Source organism: Rhyacophila brunnea, unplaced genomic scaffold, assembly GCF_057557595.1.
Source record: "Rhyacophila brunnea isolate RB1 unplaced genomic scaffold, BYU_Rbru_1.0 scaffold_15, whole genome shotgun sequence".
Taxonomy (NCBI): Eukaryota; Metazoa; Arthropoda; class Insecta; order Trichoptera; family Rhyacophilidae; genus Rhyacophila; species Rhyacophila brunnea.
Genome location: NW_028232806.1, coordinates 2,416,775 through 2,432,818, shown reverse-complemented (window position 1 = coordinate 2,432,818; position 16,044 = coordinate 2,416,775). Strand labels below are relative to the sequence as shown.

Sequence of the window (16,044 nt, the reverse complement as noted above, 5' to 3'; positions counted from 1 at the left end):
TTGAAAATGTCCATTTGGCTTCATTTTTGATAATAAAAATTGTCATGCTATCAAAATTAGATAGAAGAAAAGTGCTATGAACCCACGATAGATGCCTATTATTATTATATCGTTTCAATAATTCAGATTGTGAGTTCCAATTAAATTTCTGTTAGATTTTGATACAATTTAAATTACATTTTATTGCTATTTATGATGTGATTATAAATAATATTTGTCCATTTGATTGTCATATTTTGCCGCTCTTTGGCAAAAAGTTTTTTAATACGTCATCTGGAATTTATGGCAACCCTCCTCAGGTGGGACACATGTAGAGAGAGGCCGACCAGATTTATCCGGTTGACGCAAATTCGTAATCTCTTTATTATAGTTTCACGGCTTTTATTCACATCAAATATTATTAAAACTTGTTCTTCGCAGACACGTTATACCGATATGGCAGATCTAGATGATTTCTTTGCTAAAAGAGACCGTAAAAAGGGCAAAGCCCCGGTCAAGAAGTTTTCAACACCTGACGAGATGGCGAAGAAAATCGAAGACACAAAGCAGAAGACCGACGTTAAAGTCAGGAAAGACCGGCCTCCGGGACAGGGACAAGATGGAGAAGACAACGGAACGATGCCAGGGGTAAGTTTTACTGAAAATTGCGCCGAAATAAACGCTATATTCGACCGGGAAACATGCGTATAAATCGTATCGAAAATGACAAGCACACGTATTTCATCGGCCCCATATGAATTTTACTTACGCGAGGACGTCATTTGAATTCATTATATTATGATTGTGCATTTTCTCTATGTTTTCACGTACTCATCCGTCTTTTAAACAACGATTTTATATCATACGCGTAGATACAACTAATTCACTTATTTAACTTTGCCGATGTTGTCAAATACTTCATAATTTAACTGGAAGTTAGTTTGAGCTTTTGTGCTGTGTGTATTTTTAGGTTACCACAATTCAAATCCAGCATTTTATTATTTGTTAATGGCATTAATGTATTCAGTGACTGACTTTGTAAATTAGACATTTAAATTAAATATAATCACAACTTCTTATTGTGCTAAAATATGTAGGCCATATTAAAATCACTCCATTAAGTACTGTATTTTCCACCTTTATCTGAGCATATTCATAATAATATTATTTACATTAATATTGGTTACGTATAGTCTCTTTTGAACAATGAAAAATTACTAAAGAAAACACATCTGCCAGACTTTCTCTTCTCTATACTTATTGAAATAGATGTAATTTAATAATTTATGCATATTGGGTGACCGAAATAATATCTCGTTTTGTTTATTTGGTAAAGTTATAGTACTCCATAATGTCCAGACCAATTTCTGTAATGTAAAGCAATAAAATATATGTCATAAATAATACACATGATTCGAAATGACTGATAGGACAAATGAAATACATACTTATAAGAAAGGCGGTCGCCATATCGACAGTGTAGCCAACATGCATGGAATAATTCCAATTATTGTCAATAATATGAATTATAATTAGGCTTACCATACGTCCCGTTTTGACCGGGATTGTCCCGGTTTCACACGTTCATCCCGGCCGGTTTGGAATTTTGTCCCGCCTATTCCGCGTATGAATGATTGTCATGATTGACCATAGTAGCGTATATTGTGTGGTGAGACAACGGGGAAGGGTACGAAAAAAGTTCATTCCAGCAAGAAGTACAGACTGGTACAATAAATAAATAAAATAATTTAAATTTCTGCTGCAGAAGGTCTGCATACTTCATTTTTAAATACTTTAAAACAATTTTCGGTTGTTAAATTGGTTTCTTTGCCACATATATACGGTTCCTGTCCCAGCTTAGAGTTTTATAATTGTGGTAAGCCTAACTATAATCAATATACATTGAACCTTGAAGTAAGCATGGATTTACACGCACCAATAGTGTGTGTTTTAAAACTATCACGATAAAAACTGTTTACACGTAAAAGTGTGGACGGTCTCTCCAATCTCATTTTTCAAGCGATGTTGTCATTGTATTGGTGCTATTTGACAGATTCAGGCAGGTTCGTAGATAATCGGCAGACGTCAAAATATTCTGTGCGGTGTAGTTCGTATTTTTTTTGGCAGGTTCGCCACTATCGTTTTACTGCGCACTGCCATGCACGTACCAATTGAAGAGTGACATTCTAAACCGGCCTTAGTCCAAAATTTTGATGGAATCCGATGGAGTGTGCTGAGATCTATATTCTCACTAAAACTTATATTCTAGAAAAAATCCTAAGTCTCTTAAATTTGATGTCAAAATGTGCCTTTTTTTCTCAAAACAGCACTAAGGTAACGGTTGATTCTTTCCAAACTGGCCTAAGGATATATGCGCATGCGCAGTTGAACTCTTTTTGCTACATTTACGCTCCAAGCGGCCATAATATAATATTGTAACACGTCAGATTAGAAATGTCAGACGAAATATTAGAGAATTTGTGTTTTATAAGTTCATGTGCACATCAGTAAACTATTTTTTTATTGAAAATAATCCTACATTGTAGTATTATTATGCTGTAAAAGTTACAATGTTTACCTTTTTATCAAAAAATGCAATAAAGTGAAAGAAATTTTATATTATTTTTATTCATTAATCATCCCAACAGACCTGTCCATGACCACATTCTATTACACAATCATAATTGTATACACAAAAGACACTCAACTTTACTTTATTGTGTCCCAAACTGTACTTAGTACAGACTTAGGGCCATTTTGAAAAAAAAGTCAGTTTTTGAATGAATATTTTTGAAGTTTTACTATACTTTTTAATGTTATTTATATATTATGTTTTCGAGTCTGAATTTTCTATGAAATTGCCAAACATTATAGTACCGAAAAATTAAGAGGTAAATTGCAAATCACAAAAATATGATCATCTCAAAATCAGATTTTTAGACTTAGGCCGTGAAGCTTCTGAACTTTTTTGATACATGCATACAATCTTGCAACTTGCACAATAATATGTGTTTACACGTGGATCTTCTGGTTATGGCTGCTTCTGAATTTTCATGCGACAGTTGAGAATTTTTTGATCTACGCCTGCGCAGTAGAACAATAGTGATGAACCTGCCGGCAAAAAAACCAACTACGAACGAATTTTGAGGTTAACCGATTTTCACTACCTGTCAAATAGAACCATAAAATGACAACATCACGTCTCGCTCACTGTTGAAGAATGAGATTGGAGAGACGGTCAGGACTTACATGTAAACAGTTATTGTCACGATAGTTTAAAATACACACTATTGCTGCCAGTAAATCCATGCAGTATAAACAGGGTATAAAGTACAATACTGCATGAAGAAACTCTTCATCATGACTAGCCAGCTACAGTCGAGCTTAGTTATTACGATCTCGGATGTAACGAGGAAACATTCGTTGACATTTTAGTTTATGATTTTCTCCATATATTTATTCACTTTTATAACGAGCTCCTTATCGGATATACTGAGCTAAAATATCGTCAAAAATCTTCTTAAAACTGTTAATGTGTCGATAGTTAACAATTATTTCGACTCTAAGCAATAAATCTGACCGGACAGGATGCCGCCGAGTTCGGATTACGTTTATGACACTAGTTAAGTGTCTTAAGTACCACGTATCCACGTAAGTATTCACGCATATGGTTGAAAAAAAATCATAGGTTTGTGAAGTAAGTAGGTACCTACCAGCGTTCATTACAATAAACAACTTCTTTTGTAGTTTATGAATGTCATGCTTGTTTCGGGGAAAAATTCTAATTGTGTATTTTTGTTTGAATTGCAACTTTTTGTGTTATGTGACCGCTCATTTAAAAATACCTATTCTCTGATATAACGAGTAACGCTTATAACGAGTAAATTCAGTCGGTCTCATCGTCCTCTTAATAACCAAGTTCGACTGTATATATACTACAGATGTCAAATTCTTAGGGAGAGGGCAGTAGCGGAATGAATCTAAAAATAGTCACCGATCCAGCAAATTTCTATGGTTGATCGTGGACGTTTGAGACGCAGACAGGTTTTCGTTTGTTTTTGGCCTACTATATGTGTAAATTTATAAATCAATAGTTTCGGACCATTTTCACCTTATTTGTTTTTAAAAAATACTGTATCTACAATATAATAAAATTGTGCTCCACTGTAGCGCAATTATTGTCTATGGAAAAATTCACCTACCTCCATTAGCCATTGTTGTGTTTACGACTTGTCAAGCGAAGCTTATTAATTTTTCATAAAGTACAACTGCATTTAATATCATCCGGGGCGGGTCTAGCGGTAAGCGGCCGCGTGGGGCCCCGAGGTCTTAGAATGTCTATAAAGAATTGTCTTACAGACGGATTTTGATAATTTCTGATAATTTTTTGATAATTTCTGTGATTGGGTGCAGTTCATCATTTACTTTATTATGGTCTCGCTACTAATCAGTGGAATGCGAACTATTGAAAGGATCTATCCTACTGAAGTCATTAGAAAATTTTATCAATAATTTCCGAGAAGAATATGAAAAAGTTGAAAAAGAGGTAAATGATTTATCAGGATTATCCTTTAATGATGAATATGGACCAACTCACAGAAATGTTTTTTGATGAAAAAGAAGTCGGACATGAATTTTCAACTAGAGAAGATTTTAAAGTAAATTCATTTTATGTCATATGTGAAAAGACCAAGGCAGAACTATCGCAAAGAACACAAACATATGGACTAGTTATAGAACCTTTTCGAATATTTTTTGATTGGACTCTATCAATGGAAGAAAAAATAATGCAATAAAACAGTTGATGGATATTTACAGAGGACATTGAAGTTTGTACTTTTGAAGATGAATTTAACCATTTTTTTAATATTTCTTAATGAAAACAAGGACACTATTAAAACCACACCAGATATCTATCGAGCCGCCAAAGAAATATCTTGCACATTCCCAAATGTAGAAATATTATTGAATTTTTTTTTAACAATCCCCTAATCTAATGCGTCTGGTGAAAGATCGTTTTCTGTTTTAAAGCGTGTAAAATTTTTTTTGAGAATTACTATGGGAGAAGAAAGATTAAATAGTATGGTCATTTTGTATATAGAGCAAGAAATTTTAAACCGAATTGACATTGCCAAAATAATTGACAAATTTGCAAGAAATAAAGCAAGACGAATATGTTTTTTTTATTTTATTTCTATTACCTTTGTTATATTTTACCACGTTTTAATTAACTCGTATTCTTATTTGTCCAGTACAGATTTTTTCTTGTGTGTCCAGTACATTTTTTTTCTTGTTTGTCCAAGATTTGTATTGGACGTTTGAAAATTTTGAACTAACTTCCCGACTAGCTAGAGTAGCTAGACATTTGAAATTTTTGTAATATATCAGAATACAACGACAATGCATTCTTTTAATACTTTTAGCCATTTTTAAGCAGAATTGAATTCATTTTCAGTTAATTCTGTTTTGTATGGAAAGTTATTATTGTCGGTCCTAGCAACTAAATTATTAATATATACGTGCGTTACTATGGAAATCAATATGAAATGTCAAAATGACATTTCAATATTCTATAATATTTATACAGTATTTCTATCAAGTACAATAAAAAGTTTTTATTAACACATATAATTGTCAAGTTTATATGATTCAACAGAAAATTTAAAAACGTGATATTTAAAAAGTTCTTTTTGTCTTGTAATTATTATGTTAATAAATTAATGTGAGTTTCTATGTATAAAACCTTTTTTCTAACTTGAATTTGGGGGCCCCGAAATTTTTACCGCTCAAGGCCTCCGCTTGACTTGATCCGCCCCTGATTATCATAATTGTTAACTATTGTCTTACGCAGTATAAATTGGTGAAGCTTACATTAATTGTGATTTCTACATAAAAAAAATGTGACTAATGTGTTTTATTTCATGGTATTTTTTGAGAATATGGAGCACTATAAAATTATTATTTTTTTACCGTGTACCGTACAAAGAATTTGGTTTATAAATAGGAGGAGCCTTATATGAACAGTCTCTTTATATTTGAGTAATTACACTATTTTTTGGAACTGGTTTTGAAATCTATGTAACGCTTATTGAAGTCATCCTAAATGTTAGCAGGATGAAGACGAATGGCGAGAATTTGAAGTGGCGAAAAAAGATTACACAGGACTGAAGATCCAGCCCCTGGCGGCAGGGGAAGGCGGCGGGGGACAAGGTGGAGGCGGAAATAATGATGGCTCGTCAGGAGGTAGCGGCGCACCGCAAACCGCCGCCGAACAGAGGGCGCGAGGGCCCTGGAACAAAGGGGTGAGTCTATTCAGCTGCCAGTGCACTTGAATCACATTCTTGTGATTAACGGTTCCGACGCTGAGATCCCGATACAGCTTTTAACAATTTGATTTGGTAGCAGGGTTATTCCAATATATTACTTAACCTTTTAAATGTCGGGAGGTATTAGAATGGTTGTACGCGGCGGGCCACGAATTTATATAAAAAAATTAATGCTTAAAAACATCGGCCACGAATTTATATAAAAAAATTAATGCTTAAAAACATCATTATTTAGAAATATATTAAAAGTATATCAAAAAGACTTGTTATTGGTTAAAAATGTCACCATGATTACAAGAGATGACGGTATATTGTGTACAATGTATTAATGTATTTAAAATAAGTAGGGGCTAGTGTAGTGAGTGTAAAGTACAGCGCATATACACGCTCATTATCTATGGCCTGCCTTGCATGCACCGACTTGTAGAGCTTGTGGCATACATCTAGTTAACTCCAAAATCAATAGTTTGTTTTTTCTGTGGTTTATAATGGATAATAGTGAGATTTTTTTGTATAACATTACTAATAGTGGGTTATTTCAGTTATCCCATTCTTGGTTTGAAGGTACAAGACATTTTTAATAAATTCAACATTGACATTTTTCTTTTAATGGGGTATTACAATTTAAAAAAAAAGTTTTAAATAAATATATTAGCATGTATGTATGTCCTTGTTCGTAATATTCTCATACCTCAATTTAAATGAGAAAATTGGTAGCTATTTCTTGATGGAATTTGAAAAAATTATGATACAAGAAAACACCTGAGATAGCTCAGTAATAATTATTCAGATAAAGGGATATCCTCGCAATATAGCCTTCAGACGATTGATTGGCAACAATCTGAAGATTGTAAATTATTTTATCCAACCATACTGAAAACGTTCTGGAATCATTAAGTTCAAATTAAATAATATGTTTTGGTTTGCAGGAAGCTGACCAAGATGAACAGCAGTGGAGTCAAGCGAGAGAGCGAGAGAGGGAGCGCGAGGTATCCGAGCAGCCTGCTCCCCCGCCCCCCTCGAGTGGAGCGTCAGCGCCCGCCTCCGGTGGCTACGTCCCCCCTCACATGAGGAACCGCCCGCCCGGCAGTGCTGGCCCCTCCCCCATCGAACCCTTAAGAAATAGCAGGACGGCGGTGAGTCAGCGTATTTTATTCGTCTTGTTACTATTAAAAATCGGCTCTAAAGAAACTAGACAACAAATGCAGTATTTCATTGAATGCTTATTGTGTAGCAAGTGTCTAATGAATGAAACAATTTTGTGCAACTTTACCAGAGAGCAATTTGAACAATGATAATTTGTCGATTTTCAGAAAGTGCATGCTCCTGACATCCACAGCGAGGAATACTTCCCAACATTAGGTGGGGACACTCCAGGCAAGAAAACATCAGGCAATTCAGGCGGCGGGGCGTGGACGGAAGCGGGTGGGGCAGGGGGTGGCGGGCGCGTGGCCATCGGGCAACAGCGGCCCGACTCCAACACCGCCCTGCAGCTCGGCAATCGTTTCACCTCGCTCACACATGACAGCTAGCCCGCTACTGCAGGTAGACACCGTTTAATAATTTAAATTCAAAGTAAATTCTATTGAAAATCTAATTGCAGATGCTTATCCGCTTGTGACATTAAATAACAGAAGTCCTCATGTTACCGTGGCAAAGATTATGTTATAAACAATTATTTAATGTTTCGCTTGATCACAAGAATTGTCTTCTTCACTACTAAGAGCATACATCAGTGAAACGGCAAATAATTTTCACTAATAGGTGGGACGAAATTTCGCACTCGCTCCCAATCGGAGAGCGGTAGTCGAATGTGAGCATGTCAATTTGTTTTGTGATGGCGTCAGAGGAATATATTCTTATATCATGTAAAGATGACTAAAAAAACGTTACACATATACCTACTCGACAAAGAAAACATGGCAATGAATATATTATTATTGCTAATATAACAATAAACATAACATTAAATGGACGCATGTTGAATTTTTATGACAAATTATGTTTTGTTCGGCATGCGTCGTTCGCACAATCTGCGCGTCACGTAGTCATGATCTTTTTAGACCATGCCTCAGCTGAAGTATAGCCTTAAGAATCATGACTCCTTTCAGCGATATTTAGATTCCACTGTCTGCATAGCTAAAGGTATGGAGATGCTCGTGACGATCTTCACTTGGTTGGAATATCGAGCTACCTCCCTCCGCATGTAGACTCATTGTTTTCATTGATGAGTTTTTTCAAATCATCATTTCTAAATACAGTAAAACCCCGTGTTAATTTGAAAAAAGTATTTTATTATTGCTATAAATAGATTTTATAAATTTTCGATTTACAGCGAATTTCGAATTAACTGTGTTTATTAACGGAGGTTTACTGTAATTTCTGAAAGATTTCCCTTCTGGCTATGTGTCGAAATAGCTGCAGAACTCTCTGGAGGTATGGAGGTACGCCGCAAAGAGGTTGAACCGTCTTTAACCCATTGGAGACAGGGTGCAGGGCATGATCAAAATCAAACGTTTTTAATTACATTTTGATTTTTTTTAAAGTTGCAATTTCTTAATAATAAATGTAGCTATCATTTTATGGTGTTAGTTATATAGAGTCCGTTATATTTTTTAAGAATTGAGGCGCTAATTCCAAAAAGCGATAAGTCCAAATTTGATCAAAAATGAGAAAAAAATACGCACATATTCTTTGTATAATTTTACACAATATGTATTGGTCTATAAATTCCAAAACACGACATAACCCTACGAAAAAAAATATTTTAAGTCTCGATTTATTACAAAAAGCGCCAAGTCCGTGTTTCATATTTATTATTATTATTTAAAGCTTGGTCGATTTCGCGCGTGTTTAAGTCAACCAATAAGAGAACGTTCAATATTGAAAAGGGCGTCTCCCATGCTGCAGCATCTGGTAAACTCATGACAGTGCCACGGAAATATGTGCCTTATGCGGAGTGAATTAAAAAATGAATTACAAATAGCGCTATGATCAATTTTATTTTGCCTTTATTTATTACATTTAAGAGTTTATCGGCTGAAAAAAATTGCCATTTGGTTCTAATTTTGACATAGAATACAATGGAAAAAAATAATTTCACGTTAAAACAAATAATTGAAGCTTGAAACATAAAAACGTTGTTTCCCGAAAATATTGAATTGTGGACTTGTCGCTTTTTGTAATTAGACGCCTCAATTATTTGATTTATTTTTATTGAAATTTGTCAAAATAATGACCAACTATCATGACCCTCCATTTTCTAAATATCTAATACCTATATTTCACATGTTTTCTTGATTACACTATTAAAATATAAGTAAATAGAAGAATTCAATACCTATAAATATTTAAAGGATTTATTTGAATTAAATGAATAATAAATGAGTTATACTAATTTTAGTAAACAGTGTGCCTTTTTAAGTGACCCTGAAAAATTCACCTTGTCTCCAGTGGGTTAATATACAGCCATATATCTCTGATACAACATTTCACGGTGAAGTGTGATACGGCTAACTGCATACGCACGAGTTTCCGGACACACTCCAATACTGCATCAATCTTATACCTTTCTTGGTGTTCCAATTTATGTTTGTTTAATAACAAATACATTATTTTGGAAACCTGCGGATCAGATTCGAACTTACATATTTCACTTTCTGGGTAAAAATACTAAGTATATTATCTATTAATCCAGTGATTTTTAAACCTTGTTGCAGAATATGTTTTTTGTCAGTCACTTCAAAAATGTAAAACATACATTGAATAAAAAATAGTTTATCTGATTGATCTTGTTATTGTTTCAGGTGTTGAGCCATTGCTGGGATTGTCTCCGTATCGGACCAGTGGGGTGCGCTGCCTGCCCCCCCTCAAAAATATAATTATATCACTAATAATTGTCTCTAAATAATATGTGCATATAATGATATTGCAATATATATTTATATACATATATGTATTATTAAATGGTAAAAACGGCGTGGAAACAGCAAACGTGCGCGGGTGTAAATTTATATATTATATATTTACAAACAGTGTATCGTGGCGGGCGGCAGAAACTCAGTAAACGCGCGTTTCGATTTCATCCAAACAGCGTTCGGCCGTAACTTGTAAATTCAACAAATAGTCTACCATTCTTTGGGACCTCGCCTTCTCCTGGAGACAATTTTTTAACAAACTGTAATATTTATTTGTTTTTGTATGCTATTGTTAATATTCATTCAATTTCGTTAACGTCTAGGCTTATTGAGTCTGTAAATTGATAATTGGAGTGCTGAGGATTGAAGTAATTAATACAAATAAGTACACCAGTAACCAATATATGCAATTGTAATTTCTACTTGTTTTTAATATTTTCTGAATAAAGCCTTGTTCTTAAATGATTTATTACTTTTCTAAGAAAAAAATATAAATATAATATGTTTAGCCAGACCAAAACATTCAAATTATATATGTTGCTATGAAAATGTCATGAGTAATCCAATATTGGGAATAAAATTCAATCATCACAAACATGTTTGAATCCTGCTTCACACATAAATAAGTACGGAATGTTACATTCTTAAATCTTGTGAATCATTTGTTTGTACCTATCATTGGTACCTTGATTCAAACTGCAAAAACTGGTCGCCAATAATATTGAAATTTGAGAAATGCTTCAATCGCATGTTTATTAGTTAATTTCGTCATAATTAGGCAGGGTGCAAGTGGGTAAATCGGTAAAGCACGCTGGCCAGAATCTAATGAATGCGGGTTTGAGTCTATATACACTACATTTTACATGTATGTTTCTGAGGTGTTTTCAAGTAATTATGAATGTTCCTAAGTAGTTTTAAAATTTTATGCCTCTTATACTCATTTAATCCTCCGCATCCCAATTAACTGTATTTTTTACGAATGGAATTAAGTGGCACTATTATAAATATTTACTTATTGAAGAAATTCACTATGTATTCGGTGCGTTCTGACAAGTCGGCGGCAGAAACCTTATAAGACAATTGATCTGCATCCGACAACAACAGTATTCAGTCAAATTAACTTGTGGACATCCGCTCTGTAGTTAGGGCATGTGGACCTCTAAGAATACCTGTCGCTCGTCAGGTCATGCCAGCATCCCATAGCAAGCTTTCTGCTAAATATCATGTCTCGTGATATGTACCTCCAGGTATGCAAAGCTGTCAACACTTGATGTCATGCCCGTCGCTGATCATAAAAAGTGGGTCCGAAACAGGTGCCATTGTACAAAAAATTGCTTTTTAAACTAACGAGAAGAATTATTATGCAGTCTCTGAATTATCTTTTGAAAGTCCCCAATTAACTTGTCGAATAGGACAGTGTCATCTGTATACTCCAAGTCACAGCTTTACCGTGGGGGTGGTGCATCAGTGTATTAAAAGAAACTGATTAATTAAAGCTTATATTCATGTAGGTATTTGAAAGTGTGCCACTATCATTCCTCGGGTGTTGTTTTATAAAATATTTGATTATTGAGTTTCCGCCGCCTGCGTTTGTACATGTACAGTATCTTGAAAGAAAGAACGAGAAAAAAAAATACAAACAGCTTTTAAAAAAAGAAAAAAAATTTAAAAATTGTGAATATCAGTGAAAATAATGTCGGGGTGGTGCGACCGACTCAAAAAGTGACGGGCTTTGGATGCCATTTTTATCTCATCGTCGGAGTTTTTTTTTTCGTTTCGTTTCCGCCTGGTCTACAAGACAATCATCAATGTGTTTTTATCCGTGTTCTTTGGAATCAAGACAAGATAAATCAATCGGTGACGCATTATATATGAATGCCTATAAAATATTGGTGGAGTCTGTTACTTGCAATTAATTTATTCCTATTTGTTCACACGCTATATTTTGTATAATGCTATTGTTGAATGATCAATATTTTAAAGTCAATTGAACAAGGGGAACAAAAAGATATTGACAAAATTTCGTGTGATTACTGTAAAATAAGAATTTTCTTTCTGGCGACATTTTGCATTCACTATAATTTCTTTTATTATGAATAAATCTGCATGGATGTACATATTAAGTTGGCATTTATTTGATACAAAATTCTAATTGATGAGAGTTCTGTACCATTATATAGTGTTGTGCTGTATCATTAGTCTGTGTCGTAAATCCTATTTAGTTCCATACAAGTAAGATTATTCATCGAATACGCCAGTATTACCTATGTGTAAGATTCTTTTACCCATAGCACGCTTAATCGTTTAAAAAATCAATCCACTAAATCCTCTTAATTCTTGTCGATACAATGTAAAGTTTGCAAACCTTGTATATATCAAGATCATTGTCATTCAAATTCCATTTCGAGTTGAAAGTTTTATTACTGTGTTCTCATGTGGCGATTTTTAGCATTAAATATTGAATAATAAATCGAAAGGAATGTTCCCACGTATTGATTTAATTTTAAATTCCTGCCTCCTGACAAAATTATTGTAAATTTATGAGGTTACGAGGATGGAGAAAAGATAGAATCAATAATATAGATTCTGTGCTATTTCCATAGGAATACAAATCTCTCAACTATCAGAATTTAAATTCAATTTTTATCATCCAGTTCATACGTTTTTTTTTTTTCAGATACGATTCCATTTTACAATAGTTGAAAAATGCATGATTTTATTAAAAATATCTTTAAAATTTATATAATGCAAACATTGTATTAAAAAAATTCATTTTTTATTTATTTTTTACCATAAATAATATAATATGTCATCATTTCTAGTAATCTTTACGGTGTTCTGCAAAATTTCAATCGTAATCCACTTTTATTATTCATCTCCAATACAGCTCTGCGTAATATAGTGTTGGCAATATTTTTTTGCTATTAATAACTCATTCGCATTATAATCATTCGAAAGAACAATGAATGTTTTCCTTTGCATATTGCTACATCTAAAAAATAGCAAAACCCAAGCGTAAATCATCGATAAATTGACTCTTTTTTTTATTTTTATACTCCAGCAAATATTTTGCATTGGGAATTTAAAGTGAATATTAAAAATGTGACATAATGTTATTAATCTTGAAATTGTTAATTTGCATCTTATGAAAGCTGTTGGGATCTTGGGTGAGGGTCGCCATTCGAAAAATATTTGTTACTGCTTGGAAATCTGTTGAATTTTTATTCTTTATAAATTGATATTAGAATTGAGGCTATTAAATTCTCGGAACAAGTATAATTTTTTCGATAAAAAGCAATCTAGTAAACAATAATTTGTAAAATAAAAAAAATTTAAATTTTCATGATCTAAAAAGGAAGTGTGACTACAGTTTTGTTACCTATTTATTTAAATTAAACAGTAAAAATAAAATATAAAATATGGCAATGTACAGATAAATCCTTTTTATCAAATGAATTCTTGTTCTGGAGACATGGCTTCTTTTCTTTTTATTATGACTTCTTTTTAATTTTTGTTAATTATAATTTTTAGAGGAATCATTGTAAAAGTGAGATATTAATGCATTTAAATACATGTAACATCATTGCTCTAATGTCTGAATAAAAATATGTTGAAGTTAGTTAGTGTGTGATTTTTATTTTACCCCACTTTGATACCTTGGGGACCTTAGTTATACCCTGTTTACACGTGCTTGGATTTACTGCTGACAGTGCGCATTATAGCAGTCATAGCAAGAAAATGTATGCAAGTTGCAAGATTGCATGCATGGATTGAAAAAGTTCAGAAGCTTCTGAATTTTCATGCGAGAGAATTTGCGAGATATCTTTGCCTGTGCAGTAGAACGATAGTGGTGAACCTGCCTAAAAAAAATGAACTCCGCCGTCAAAACACTTAACATTTACCAATTTTCTCAACCCGTCAAATAATGCCATACAATGACGGCATCACGTCTCGCTTATGTTTAAAGAATGAGATTGGCGAGACAGTCAGCACTTTTACGAACCTACTGGACTAGTATGAAATAATACCATAAAATGGCAACATCTCGTCTCACTCATTCTTAAAGAATGAATTGGAGAGACAGTCATCACTTTTACGTGTAAATAGTTATTGTCACGATAGTTTAAAATATGCACTATCGCTGGAAGTAAGTACATGCGCTATTAATCTAGAGAGATGGACCTACAATTATAAAATTGAAGCAAAAAAGGACCACTGATTAAGTTAGCTACAAGTGACTGTATTGCAGGTACATTTACAGAGAAGTTCACACTATTGGTATGGCAATATGTATAAAAATACGATCCGTCATTGTGAATAGATAAGCAGCCAATAATAATACAGGATTAGAAAAATCATTTATAACTGCAGTCGAGTAAGTAATCACAATGAACATAAAAAATGGTAGCCATTGCAAGTATCGGAATGCCAACTGAGCGTTGTTAATATTTATGGAGTTTACCAACTTAGCCATGCTCCATTCATTTGCTAAATAATGGATGACAGGCTTTTTCTATGTATTGTCCTAATTTTTTGGAGTGCACATTTTTTTCTTATTTACAAACAACGCAATGTTTTTGTTTGTTTTTCTACAGATACATATTCAATTGAACTTAAATTGTTCTGGAATCAATTTCTAATATAAAACCACTACGGATTTCTGTTGATTACGTTTTGGGAAAAACATTTTGTATCAATTAATTATCCCAAAATTAGGTATTATGAGTCTGACGTATGGCATCCCTGGAAAATGATTGGAATAGAGCTGATAGACATGCAAACGAATACCTTCCAATCTACAGTCAATAGTAATACAAATAAATAACTACACATTATTATAATATTTTAAAAAAGTGTAGTTATGTACGTGCGTTAGAAGTTATACTTCTTTGGCGTAACAAAACAAAAACGAAACTAGTGATAACCTAGATTCTTCGACTAGCTCTTAATTATCTTGTTAAATAACACACTAAATACAAAGGACTGCTTATTGGAACGCCGTTGGTTTATTTCTATACACTTCTTTAACTTATATTAATAAATTATATAATTATTATTTATCGTTGTTTTTATTTTTAAAATAACAACTGCCACTATGACGTTTAATAGTTTTTTTACGTAAGGAATTGCAAATGGCCGACAATAATAAATTCGCTGCCTAGGCAACGGAACAATTCTAAACTATAATATTTTACTGTATAATAAATTCGCTACCTAGGCAACGGAACAACTCTAAACTATAAAATTATACTGTATAATCGTCACGATTGCAGTAGGTATCATACTGTGACATAAAGGCAGTGCGTTGAGCTGATAACCGATCAACGTTGATTCGAATCAAATCGAGTCTGTTTTTTTATGTGAAAAAATAAATTATGTATTACATGTCGCACGCCAAAAATACACTCTGATCTGATTTTCCAAACGCGCCTAAAGAAGTCAATAAAACCTAGAGCTCGATATGGACAATTTTAGGAACCGGAGCGCTTGGTAATTTTCTGAAAATATTAACATAGTTATCTAATTGTATGTGTATTTTATAAACATAAGTGTGTTCTATTTTTATTATATTGCATATCTAGCTCAAATGGTCAAATTAATATTTCTACAAGACACAGCGATAATCTTGGAACCGGAACGGCGCTCCTGTGCACTCCCGTCCATTTCGAGCCCTGATAAAACCGTAAATATGAATAATTTAATAGATTTTCATCTATGTTTGATAAATGCAAATAAAATAATTATTATGTAATCGTTACTTTTTATCTCGGTATTCTCAATATATCGGGTATTCAGTACACATTGTCGTCATTTCGCCCAAC

The 16,044-nt window shown here is 33.4% G+C and overlaps 1 protein-coding gene across 2 annotated transcripts; it reads left to right on the top strand.

Annotated features, from left to right (window-relative positions):
* Nucleotides 1-288: 288 nt before the first annotated feature.
* LOC147074791 (uncharacterized) lies at nt 289-11,870 on the top strand. Of its 2 annotated transcripts, none has more exons than XM_085942656.1 (5): nt 289-627; nt 6,093-6,281; nt 7,235-7,441; nt 7,619-7,850; nt 10,112-11,870. In XM_085942656.1, exons 1-4 carry the CDS (start codon nt 436-438, stop codon nt 7,835-7,837), a joined length of 807 nt encoding a protein of 268 aa, XP_085798782.1. In that variant the 5' UTR covers nt 289-435; the 3' UTR covers nt 7,838-7,850; nt 10,112-11,870. The 2 variants fall into 2 exon arrangements, with proteins under 2 accessions (XP_085798782.1, XP_085798781.1); XM_085942655.1 differs by having other exon boundaries at nt 6,090-6,281.
* Nucleotides 11,871-16,044: the final 4,174 nt, after the last annotated feature.

What these genes read in the sequence shown, in the direction of transcription:
- LOC147074791 (XM_085942655.1), top strand. Translation starts at nt 436, where the DNA reads ATGGCAGATCTAGATGATTTCTTTGCTAAAAGAGACCGTAAAAAGGGC. An exon ending in ACAACGGAACGATGCCAGGG is followed by an intron (nt 628 to 6,089) that starts GTAAGTTTTACT and finishes CCTAAATGTTAG; the next exon opens with CAGGATGAAGACGAATGGCG. An exon ending in GAGGGCCCTGGAACAAAGGG is followed by an intron (nt 6,282 to 7,234) that starts GTGAGTCTATTC and finishes TTTGGTTTGCAG; the next exon opens with GAAGCTGACCAAGATGAACA.